This window comes from Montipora foliosa, chromosome 8 (genome assembly GCF_036669935.1).
Source record: "Montipora foliosa isolate CH-2021 chromosome 8, ASM3666993v2, whole genome shotgun sequence".
Lineage (NCBI taxonomy): Eukaryota > Metazoa > Cnidaria > Anthozoa > Scleractinia > Acroporidae > Montipora > Montipora foliosa.
In genome coordinates this window covers 45183770-45196269 of record NC_090876.1, presented here as the reverse complement: position 1 = coordinate 45196269, position 12500 = coordinate 45183770, and the positions used below count along the sequence as shown (strand labels likewise).

The window sequence follows — 12500 nt, the reverse complement described above, 5'->3', positions numbered from 1 at the left end:
AGTTGGTCATAATCAAATACTTAAGTTCTCGAGGGAAAATTAAATTTAAAACTGTTGAGGTACAATTGCCCATGAAGCGATGTTCAAATTTACGTAAAATTTTATCACGTTCGATGTTTACTTCTTCGAAACGACAGTCTCGGATTAAAGCTATTTAAAGAGGAAAAGGTTAAATGTTTTTAGGTTTGTGCAGTACAATTGAAGGCAGCCAATTCAATTAAATACGAGGTTAACGGGGCACAATTTCCTGGGGCGCTTCAATTTTTTTCAAAGTTTTCATAAACCTCAATTACCACTAGAAAATCACAGGGAAGGAACTAAAGAGAAATTTAAAACTGTGTTGATGTGTTTTTAATTTAGGACCAACTCCCCAAAAACTGCGCCGGAAAAGTCAAAATTCTTTGTTTATGAGTATGGAAAAATGGATTAAAGATATGGTTTTCCAAGCTGTTTTTTTTTTCTTTCTGCTTAATCATGTAAATGAACACAACCCAGTAGGCACTGTTATAGACCATGTGGCCTTACGTACCTTTTGCTCAACGTCGGATAAATTAAACCGGCTGCGAATTTTCTCTCCAATCTTGCATAGAGGCATTTGTTTGATGATGGAGTCGGACGCATTGAAATGCGTGCGCAGTTTGGAATATTCAATAAATTAAACACTATCATTCGGTGTCATGTTATCAAAAGACAGAATTTGACAGCATATGACAACAGAATTGCCAGCAACATGACTATCTTTTCACAAAAGCATGTTTGCTTTACTATGTTTAATTGCGAGAGATGGTTAATTTATAAGGAAAACTAAATCGCCCGAAAAAAATCGTTTTCTTTGTCCCAACATCACTTCCTGGTATTTAGATACTACAGTGCATCACTGACAGAACAAACTTATCTCTTTAGTTTTATATTCGTACAGCATACAGCATGATTTTTATTGAAGATGTGCTTATTAATAAGAAATTTCCTCGTCTTTTTTGTGTGGCTCGATCGCTATTTTCATACCTCAGAGTAATTAAACAATTCTGTTGGAAACTTATTAAAGCAAATTTATACGTTTTATCGATATGTCGTCCATACATCAATCTCATAAACTCGGCTGTCCGAATACGAACGCCATTTCAAGTACGTTGGTCAAATAAAACCTACCCTGGGGCTCACTACAGATGACAAGACATCAAATTAATTCGTGTTGATCAAAACTGGAGCTCTGCTTGTAATGAAAATCTGTTTAAAATGCTTTTAATTAAATACTAATATCACCTCTGTGGGAGAGAACTGCTGAAAAACTGTCATTATCAACAGATATCGAAAGTAAACTTATCATGGAACGCATAATTACAAACATATATCCGATAGGAAGCTCTTCTGGTTGGCTGGGCCCTGTTGTTCGAAACCTTTGTTTCATTTTCCCAACGTTTAGGTGAAAGTTTTAATATTTTGCTTATTTTTGTTTTTCGAAATTCGCTCCCTCTAATGTAAATGTGATTTGGGAGAAGAGAAATAAACTCCTTGTCGATCACGACGTCGACGAAAACATATATCCCTCTCAAAATACATTAGTTTCCACTATTGAAAATCTTTCGCGGTAGTTCGCATCGTTCAATGTAGGCGAAGTATCCTAAAAGTAAAGTGGTATGGGTCGCAATTTGTGTGCTCTCGTTGTCGTCAAACTGTTACGTCGAGTGCCGCACAAATATGTGTTAAATTGCGTGACACACGAACACCACGATTAGTTTCTTGCTCTATTCTTGTTGTCTTCGGCACAGCCGGCCCGCGGTCGTTGTCTTTTTATCACGCTGCATGAATCCAGGTCTCCTTCGACCTGCGCGATCAGAGGTACTAATTTTAACTGCAGCTAGCCTTACTTTATTTGACGTTAATTTATCCAACAAACTTGAAAACTGGCATCTATAGAAGCCGACGGTACACCGGTTGCCCCACTGGCTATCTCATTGCTCCATATGTTGAACGTAAAGGGATCTAAAACTATTTAATGGCTTCACGGAGCACATAATTAAGTTGCATTACAGGCTTCGAAGTCAACGAGGACATCTTTATCTTCGAAAGTTGTGCACTATTAACCAGCTAAGTCAAAGCCTCTTCCTCTTCACATGCGGGTGTTTTCGAGCTTAGAATGGACTTTCTGCAAATCGAACTTGCCTAAATTTATTCTTAAATTGTAAAGAAGAGTGATTCCCCGTCGACTCCATGCTCTCCTTAAACTTTCCACGCACGCATAATATTGGTAAACGCCGATCTTTTTTCTTTTAGAAAGTATTTAAATAATTCAAAACAAAACTGACAAGCTAAACTTCACTCCCTCAACATTTGTAAGGTCAGCAATCAGGTAGAATGCAGCCTCTGATATTCATACATATCAACAATATGGCAACAATACTTCATTTCGCTCTTCTTAAGTAAATTGTCGGTGTAGTAATTTTTTTTTTCAACTGACCTTTGTTTTTTACCACTTTGGTAGAACTGAAAACAATTAAGGCAAAGAAGATCTTTGACAGGTAGCAATGGTAAAAAAATTGAAATCTCCAAGTAGACCCAACTAGCTTAAAAGCTTTTATAAGTTATGTTTTCACAGCAATTTAAACTGAAACCTACAAATCACAGTTCTTACTTTCGTGGTTTCTTTTTAATTTAAAGGCAAGAATCATTCAAATGGATCTCTGTGCCGTTAGAAAAGAATAGACATATATTTTTTGTTGCCATTTCTCGATTTACTCATTTAATACTAACTTCCTGTCACAAAGTAGAGCCTTAAAAAAATTACCCGGAAAAAAGGCTGACCACGAAAGTAATAGAAAATCTGCAATATGGGTCCAATATGTGCGTACGACACGTCAAAAAACTAATACAAAAATAAATTTCCCTCAATCTCTCGCTTCGCTATCCTCTGCCATCATTAAGTATAAATAATACCCCTTGTATAGGTTGCCGTTAGCGATAATATCTGACCTACCAGCGCATTCTTAACTGGTTTTGACTTAAAACTCCATTTGACATCAGGTTGAAGTAAATGTAGGCTGAATGGAAAAACTTTAGCATTGAACTCTAGTTCAAGTTTTGCTTTGTTTTTTTTTTTCGGCGTTAACTACATCAGCTCTTTTGCATATCCACTCTGGTGGTCCATTGGTTCATAATTTATTTATTTCCCAAATGCTTGAATATTAGCAGTTACGAAAATTAACACTTAGCTTTATAAATCCGTGAACATAATGGAAGCTGAGTGACAAGGATAATTTTGGCGCTTCGTCTGTGTCATCTTCATGAATTTGAGCAACAGAGAAGTCAGAAATGATTTGCGCAAACAAATTTACAAGCCAAAGCTAATGCATGTGCTAACGGTATCGACTGTTTGCTCAAAGGGGTTTAAGTAAACCTCGTAAATAAAATTCATTTTGGCTGGTATTTACCTCATCTCATATCATAGTTTTCTGAGTTCAGTTGCAAGTTCCCGGGGTCGGTCCGCACTGGGGGCGAACTCTTTTTGTTCGACTTGCCCTGCCGCATCCGCACTGCTTGTTCACAGCCTGTCAACACTTAAAACAAAAACAACAGAAAAACCCCGAACTTGTCAATGACGCCTGTCATGAAAACAAAAGTAAGTGACACGGAAGGGTCCGAGGCAGGACAGCGGCTCCTTTGATAAATTTGTCCGAGTCAAAATATTTTGTCCTTTCAGGACAAACCATCCGCACTGATAAAAGTTATGTATTGACTGATTTCTTTGGCGAAATAAACAGTATTGCCCTCAGTGCGGATCGACCTTAAGCCAGTTTCAGTTCACATCACCAGTTACCAATGCACATCGACAAGGAAAGAAGACCTGGACTCCCAGGTATGCAAAACGAGCTGCAACTTGCGCGCAGAAGGAAAATTGCACAGTAGAATCTTTTTACAAAAAAAAAAAAATAATAATGAAAAACGCCTGAGCCGTATGAGGTCTCAAAAACACATTTGCCGCGACAACAAAGACAAAATTATGTTGTCCAATTTCTTTTCCCTCCAAGTTCGTTGTTGTGTCATGTTCTTAAATTGAAACGTAAGATCACGCTGTGAGGCCCAGCATGAAAAATGACAAGGGCATGCTATTCGTTGCAAAGTGCATGCGCTGGTGAGCGCGATTAGCGGCACAAGGTCAAACACTTTGCAAGGCAAAGTACTCTCTATTTTACAGTAATGGTGTCTTGAATAATTAGCATTGTCAAAAAAGAAAACTTAAAAGATCAAACTAGCAAACTAAAGTGATTGTGACTAAAACACGACACGAGTATATACGAGTAACATACGGGTACATACGAGTAACATGCGAGTATCAAGCCCAAGCGCGCGTTTCAGTGATTAGGCCTACACTCTCTTTTAACATTTTAGCTTTCATTTTGCTGTTCGGTTAACTACAATTTTCACGAGTTCTTGTGAAGAAAACTGAGCACTCGTTTACTGATTAAGCGTAAGCGCTCGTTGCAGTGATAAGGCCTGAGCACTCTTTTAACATTTTAGCTTTCAATTTACGGTTTGCTTAACTACAATTTTCACGAGACATGTTAAATGTTACTCGTATGCACTCGTATGGTGTTTTAGTCACGATCAACTAAAGAAAACAGATAGTGACTAAAACACCACCGAGTACATACGAGTAACACACGAGTACACACGAGTAACATACGAGTACACACGAGTAACATGTGACATGTAGTGAAAAGTGTAGTAAAATGAAAGCTAAAATGTTAAAAGAGAGTTAAGGCCTAATCACTGAAACTAGCGCTTACGCTTAATACTCGTACGTCACTCGTATGTTACAAGTATGTTACTCGTATGTACTCGTGTGTACTTGTATGTTACTCGTATGTACTCGTGTGGTGTTTTAGTCACGTAAACATCAAGAATTTCAAACATGTCAAAACCGGCTAAACATACAATCTGGCGAAGAAGACCCCCACATAAGTTTAGTGGAAAAGAAAAAGACAAAAAAGGATATAATCTCTTTATCTTAATTGTTGCAAAAGATCTTTGCGGTAGCCGCGACGTGGGCACCACAAATACATTACAGATAAATTATACTGCACATTCGATGGTTATAAAGAGCGCAATTTTCTATTTTCTGCGTTTCGGTCGATAAACATTTGTGATGCTCTGGGCTCAGTCAACCGCCCAGTCAACCGCGGTTTGAAGCTTGCCCGTTAAAAAAAAAAAGAAACCTAAACAACGTAATTTCATACTTAAAGACAAACAAACGAGAGTCTAGGTCAAACATGAACGCTAAATATCTCGTGGAAACGTTTTCCATCGTTAAAGAATCTGCAATTTAAGTCTCTAGTTATCCGATATTTCGAACTCCTTGCACAAATCCCATAATATACCTCTTACCCTCCAAAATTTTGCACAAGCAATGTTTGCGATTTGCGATTTCTCCAGGGACATGAAGATGTCCCAAGGGAGGGGGGTCAAAGAAGTGTATTACGGTTTGTACAAGTAACGAATTTAAAAATAAATCTTGCTTTATGGGCCCTGAAAACAGGCTATTCGTGACGCTACGCTAAGATCCTCTTATTCTGAAGCGTTTCTCTTTGAACTTGTCAGTTTGAGACTACTAACAAGATCGCCACGGCGAAGATTTGATGACAAGAGACGTTTTACTTTCAAAATAAGGGACTGATTTATGTCACCCAAAATCCCCTTCCAGCTCTTGTAAGTGCGGCCATTGGATTTTGTAAAAACGATTCACTGATATTTTGTCTTAAATTCAACTAAATTATTTTTTTTTACTGATCGATCATATAACCTGGCCTTTTTAAGTTGAACTTAGTTTCATTTTACCAAATGACTGAAGATAGCAAACTTGGAAAGATGTCAGTGATTCGTTTTTTTAAAGGAAAAGGTTTCAAGGTTTCTTTGTCATTTAAAAACAATTTTCAATTTTTTTTTTCGTTAGGAGGTGCTCTTGACAAAAAAAAAAAAAAAACAAAACAGGAAAAAAGGTTGTGTGATTCCCAAAATATGCAAAAAACTCATTAAATAACCGGCATTTAACCTACTTTCCAGGAATGAAGCTATATCGTGATCGACACGCATTTTTTCCAAACATACAACAATAAAGGAAGGCTACTCATTTCGCGTGAATTTGCTTTCAACAAAGTACAATCTTGGGACGATTATGGTTTGATAGGTGGGATGACACGATGTTTTCACGGGAAATAAAAGCGTTACCGACGTTTTCGTCGACAAAGGAAATGGAATGCAACTGAATGCAAATTTCCGCATTAATACTACGAATGGCTGTGACTTACACCGAGGAAATATAAATTAATGTCAAAAATCGATCAAAATTTGATTGACTATAGCACTTTCAGTCCGAGAACACATCTCTGATGTGTTCTCGAAAGTCAATTTAAATGGGGAAGAGCTTAGCTGTGGCATCAGTTTTCTGAATTGTTGATTTTCAGGCTCACTCTCGACTCGCTTTTCATCTGTGCATGTATAACCTACTCACAGGTATGTACAATGCAGTTAACGGAATTTTACACACTAAGACTGAATTATTTCGATTCCACGGCAAGTAAAGAAATTATTGCTCCCCGAAGTTGAAAACTAAATCGACGTTTTAGAAGTCTCTGAAACTGCCAAATGAAGAATTCATTTATGGATCAGCCTTCAAGGATCGGTGAGCAATACTTATGGTATGTGCTAACACGAATTCTCGAACCTAGATTTGTACATGGTATGAAGATTGTGTGTGCAGCAGCAAGAAAACCCAAATAACCAAGATCCTGTTGTTTTCTATTTACAAAACGCTATGGAGTTAAATTCTGGAGCATTCGCATTCAAGCCAAGCTTCACAAACCAACATAATTCAACGTTAAAACCGACTAACCTGATTGGAGGGAATTGACGCACGCGCAGTGGTCGATGGAGCAAAAATATCACAGAACTAAACGTTTGCTGTAAGAAAAATAAGAGGAACTCTTGAGGAGAAGCTGGATCAAATTAGTAAGAAGTTACCTTCACTGCCGAATTCCACGTCATTGTGCACAGCGATAAAAAAAAAATTGAGATTTCATTCCGCGAACAAGTCGACGCATGCGCATCACCTTGAAACCCACCCCCGCGTGCTTCAAACTTTTCACGGAAGTTTGAGTAGAAAAGACTTTCATTATTAATGTTTGTGTTCGACGGGACGTAATTGCTTTAGGCCATCTTTTTGGCATGACAAAGAAGTGTTGTCATTTCAAACGAGTCTACAAAAGTAAACAGATTTAATATAAGTAGTTTAACCCGCGTGTTGCATGAGTCGGCTTGTTATTTTTTACCTGGCGAAAGACCTGCGCCAATCCAGTTCTCAACTGTGAAAATGGAAGCCATTATTTCGTACCAAAGAGCGAGTGCTGCATGACGCAAACTGTTGTAATATAGCTAAGAAAAAAAACAAGCTATCTAATAGCTAAGATATGGTAAGTCAACAGAATTCAGTTATAACATAAATAAATCTCACTATAGAAAACTGCGATAAAACATATCTAAACATTCTTAAAAAATACTGAAAACCAGGGTAAAAACTTTGCTAAAAAATGACGACGTTTCGACGTTAGCTAAACGTCATTATCAAGTCAAAATTATTTGAAAATTGCAAACTATAGTATTTATAGTTTGCAATTTTCAAATAATTTTGACTTGATAATGACGTTTAGCTAAGTTCGAAACGTCGTCGTTTCTTAACAAAATTTTTAAACCAAATTTTTAGTATTTTAAGAATGTTTAGCTTTTATCGCAGTTTTTATCACTTCTTCGTAACATAAATATAAAAAATGAATTTTGAAGCGAAATCTTCAAGTATGCAAGTAATGTATACTGCTTAGCCTAGTCAAAATGTGCCGGCAGCCGGGAATTTTGCCGCCTACAACGAAATGTCTGCCGCCTACTAAAGTCCATCAATAATAAATTTAGGTGAGGTCTTCACTAGACCAAAATAAAATGTAACAAATACATGTATATATCAACCCTTTTTTTTTTGGTGAATCGGGCCAAAAATTCGAGTAATTGACGCGAAGTGACTCTTGCGTGCTGAACGGCAGGGTTACTGGGGCCTGGAGCCTTGAAAATGACGTGGGGAAATAAGCCACGTGAACGGTCAGCAGTCAATGCCATCTTAATAGAGGCGTCTAAACGAGCTCGTGGTTCTCCCGGTCGAAAATTTCTAACTTCTTTTGTAAGGTATCTGGTATGTCGACTTAGAGACCAATAATTTTGCAGTTATACAATGAATTTCTAAGGAGTTGAAGAGTTTGATTTAAAATTGTCGAGACTTAGTTTGCATTATTTTGACTGCAAATGGTCGCGTTTACATCAAACAACTACAAGTTCACACTTTCTGAATAAAGGTACTGCTGGAAAAGAACAGGCATTTGAGGGAAAAAGCTCTTGCGTAGTGTTATCTGTAAGCTGAAAAAGAGGGGCAGAGTTTACCCATAAACTCCACCAGAAATAACCATTTGAAGCCGATTTTTTCAAAACATTTCAAGAGAGCATGCCCCGGTCCCCCCTACCAGGCAATTGCCAGATGCCTTCTACTTAAGCCATCTTGCCTACTACGCAAAACCATTTTGACTCGGCTGACCGCTTCCCCAAAATGAAAAGAATAAAGTTTTAATTATAGTTAATACTGTCGCATCGAAGGCTTAGCAAATTCGGTAAAGACTTGTGGAATCTAAGATGCAAATATAACGGTCGAGCAATGCCGAATATCGTTGCGAAAGCATCAAAAGTGCAAATTTGATACGAAAAATCTAATTCAGATCATTGGACAAATCTTGATCTTTAAAGGGAAAAAAAAGGCATTTTGAAGTCAAATTCAAATTAAATAAATCGATTCCAAGATTCCACGAATGCAAATTGATTAGCAAAATGATTAGCAATCCTCTTTTCTACCAAAACGAATTGCAGCAAATGCGCCGGAAAAAAAAATTAAGGGCTTTGACAATGCTTTGCGGCCTTATTTCTCGAAAAAAAAAAAAAAAAAAAGAAAAACAAGTTAATTTGTCGGGAATTATGTGCTCTCCTTAAAGGACTTAATAAAAGGAACAGCTCAATGATAAGTTAAAGCTAACCTAAATAGCTATCAGGAAATATAAAAACAACCAACGATATACGACACTTCCGACAGTCGGACCTCGAAGGGAATGACACCTCAAAATTAATATTAGCGTTTCGAGTCTGCAACTTTTTTCCGTTCCCATATATTAATTGCGCTAGAAAAAACAAGCCAACGCAAATACTGAATAGTATTAATTATTTATGAGTGAAATAAGGACTTGTCCACCAAAGACAATGCTTTCATATTTTGTTTTGTTTGATTTCGAATTAAGAGGAAAATGTTTATGAACGAATGTTTAATTTGTCAGGAACAAAACACTAGATTAAAAAATAGGTACGCAATGCGTACATGTGTCTACTGCAGATCTTACTTGCAAGACAATTATGCAAGCACTGTTATAGCGCAAATTTACATTCTGAAGTGCAGCCCGTTGACTCGGCCGTTGAATAGAAACAGAAACAAGTTTACGAAAATTATGGGAAACACTTTGTTCCACGCGTCACATTTCGGTTTTACTTTTTTTAAATTTGCGTATGGAAACAGCCCTTTCTATGAAGCGAAGCCAAGGATGTCGTTGAATGAGAATAGTCACAAGTTGACGAATGTCATGTGACACAATTCGTTTTACGAAAGAAAATCCGTCGTATTTGGGTTTTACTTTATTTATTGAATATGCGAATCGAAACACTTTTTTCTTTCAATGTCCTCCACAGTTACACAATATCTGGTATCGCTACAACGTTTGGCCTGCTGTTCATAACAAAGCTGTTCATTTTCCACCGTTCTCCAATGGAGGAATGTAGCTGTTTTGTTCGACGCACGAATTGTTCAATGTGTATTTTCTTTCAGCGAGGTGATCAGGAAACGCTGCGTTACGTGACAGAGACAATCTCGCGTCAAGTTGAAGACCTGTTACCCCGACTCTCCTTGCGTTCGAATGTCGTCGATTTTGAGAATCATCTTCACCAGCTGGGTAGCCAGGCTAATCTGTTGCTTTTTGCCAATTAAAGTCTCTATTACGTGTTGTTCTTTCATGTCTGAAAAGGAAGAAAAGGTCTGATTTTTTTTTCGCCTGAAGTACTGATTTTGCAAAGCAAGGCCTGTATTAAGAACTAGCTGATGACGTTGTTGCCGAATATTTAATAGGCGAAGCCAAGCAAGGACTACTGTACGAGGACGGATATGAAAACGCTGCGTAATTATTAAAAATGTTTCGCAACTTTAGCAAGTCATTCAGCATGGAAGAAATTCTAACGAAGAGATAGATTTAAACAATTCATGTATATGAAGAAACATTTGTACTAGATATACAGTTATTGATTTATAAAACATTTCTTTTTTTCTCCTTTGTGAATTATTAGTGAGCTGAATAATTCTACCCACCATTGATTCCTGTGTCCATGCAATCCACGCCTAGTCTGGGATTTTCTTCTGCCACTTGTCTGGACTTGATGTCAGCAACTGTTTGAATCGGATTGAGCCCTGAATTCTCTGCTAAGGCCAGCGGTATGGCCTCTAAGGCATCACTAAACGCTCGCATGGCGTACTGCTCCAATGTGGATATCTAAGGCGAGACAATTTTTCCTATTGTGATTAAATTATTTTGAGGATTCGGTCATATCGAAAAGCTACCTTTAAAGTGGTTTCCAATTGAGAGTTTATAACTATTTTACAACAATTTCGTGATTGCTTCGGATCTGTGCAGCCGACGGAGTGACTGTAGTTGTGAGGAAACTACTGTGTTGCGTTATGTGCGAGTGAAACGTTGTATCATGTCAAATAAGGTACCAAAGTTGAAATTGCCCAAGATAACACAGCAAATGCTTTTCATTCAATTAATTTATTTTGGGTTTTTCATGTTAACATGCTCCAAGTAAAATATCACTCCACCATGCTCGCTCAACCAAAAACAACCCCTTAATTCGCTCTGACAAGGGGGGCTAATGCTTGAAACATCAGCTTCGAAATCTCCCCATCGTGGTTACTTTACATTTACGAACTCCGACCTTCGATAGTACAAATTTTCGTCGTGTCGTTTGGGTTTTGATTCAGTACACTTAGTGATTGGCCGAAAAAACCCTAGCACTGACCACATTATCGGCTAACCAGAGGTATTGTACGAGTAAAACCAGTTGTTTGATTGTCTTCGTGCAAACGGAAAGGAAAGAATTGAACTTTTATTTAAGTGTCTAGTCGTTCTAGCGCTGGAGCACTAATTGGGGACACTGTAAAATGAAATTAACGATGAAAGCAAATCAAGTCAAAGGTTGGTTTTTGAGGAAAGGGGAAACCAGAGTACCCAGAGAAAACCACTCAGTGCATAGTAGAGAACCAACAAACTCAACCCACATATGACGCCGAGTCAGGGAATCGATTCCACATTGGTGGGAGGCGAGTGCTCTCACCATGCACTCCGCCATCCCTGCACTCCTCCCTGCAACAACTCCCAACATTGTTGGGAGTTGTTGGTTCTGCAGATGTTGGATGGTGTCGGCAGTTGTATGCAAACGGACGCAACAACTCCCGAACAATGTAAGCACGTGCAGTGTATTTATGAAAAGGATAAGACTCTGTAAAAGTTAATGGAGGGGACAGTTCTTGACTGCTTTAACCATTGACACCTCAAACGTCCAAGGACGCCCCCGGTTGACGAGCAAAAATCTGACGAGTAAACGTCTCACTCCCACGAGTCAACGGGTTAAAATGCGTTGCTATCTCCATGGAGACCACATGTAATGCGCATGCGTGGCCCCAACAATGTTGGAAGAGAGTTCTGAGCAAACGGATCCCACAATGTTGCGCTACGCCTCGGCGATCACGTAAAAAAAGTCGTTAACTCAACCGTTTGACAAGTTTCAAACCTCGTCCAACAACTCCCAACAACATGCAACAGTGTTGTGCAAACAGACGCAATTTTGTAACACCCAACAATGTTGGGGAGTTTTTGCCAACAACGTTGCGTCCGTTTGCACGGGGCTTGTGAGATGATGTGGGATTGTGGATACTGTGTAGCTAACGTACTTACTTTGGTTTTTCTTTCCAGGAACTTAGAGCGAGTTTCAATCGAGTGTCGTAAAACCAAAACCAAAGTAATTACTTTGGCCAATCAAAGAGGACGGAGACAATCCAGTAAACCAATCAAAACTCGAAGTAATTACACGTAGCCGACACAAAGCGCGGGAAAATGTGCACGAGCGAGCCACGATTGGTTTTGGTTTCTCTTCTGATTGGTTGAAAAAGTGGCGCGAGAACTTTGAACCAATCACCGGGTGAAGTTATGCAAAACCAAAGCAATTCGCTAATTAATTTCGACACTCAATTGAAACCGCTTTAAACCGCTCTGTCATTGACCATACTTCTCTTCTTACCTTGTCAGCTTCCCTGGTGACAGCCAGTG

At 38.5% G+C, this 12500-nt stretch overlaps 2 protein-coding genes across 5 annotated transcripts in view; both read right to left on the bottom strand.

Annotated features, from left to right (window-relative positions):
* Window positions 1–7552, bottom strand: part of LOC138013419 (gamma-aminobutyric acid receptor subunit beta-3-like) — a 26051-nt gene extending 18499 nt beyond the window's left edge. Inside the window, exon 1 of one of the 4 annotated variants that reach the window (XM_068860501.1) lies at window positions 6887–7552. The gene's annotated coding sequence lies outside the window, so the exon portion shown is untranslated. Of the gene's footprint in view, window positions 1–529; window positions 618–2974; window positions 3384–3428; window positions 4030–6886 lie in introns of those variants that run through there. The other 3 variants (XM_068860500.1, XM_068860495.1, XM_068860496.1) reach the window with 3 other exon arrangements.
* Window positions 7553–9283: 1731 nt separating this feature from the next.
* LOC138013417 (T-complex protein 1 subunit epsilon-like) overlaps window positions 9284–12500 on the bottom strand; it is a 13504-nt gene continuing 10287 nt past the window's right edge. The window contains exons 8-10 of the mRNA XM_068860493.1: window positions 12472–12500; window positions 10487–10667; window positions 9284–10140 (exon numbers count right to left, since the gene is read on the bottom strand). The exon at window positions 12472–12500 is cut by the window's right edge and continues 109 nt beyond it. Coding sequence (XP_068716594.1) covers window positions 10016–10140; window positions 10487–10667; window positions 12472–12500 — 335 coding nt within the window. The 3' untranslated portion in view covers window positions 9284–10015. The remainder of the gene's footprint in view (window positions 10141–10486; window positions 10668–12471) is intronic.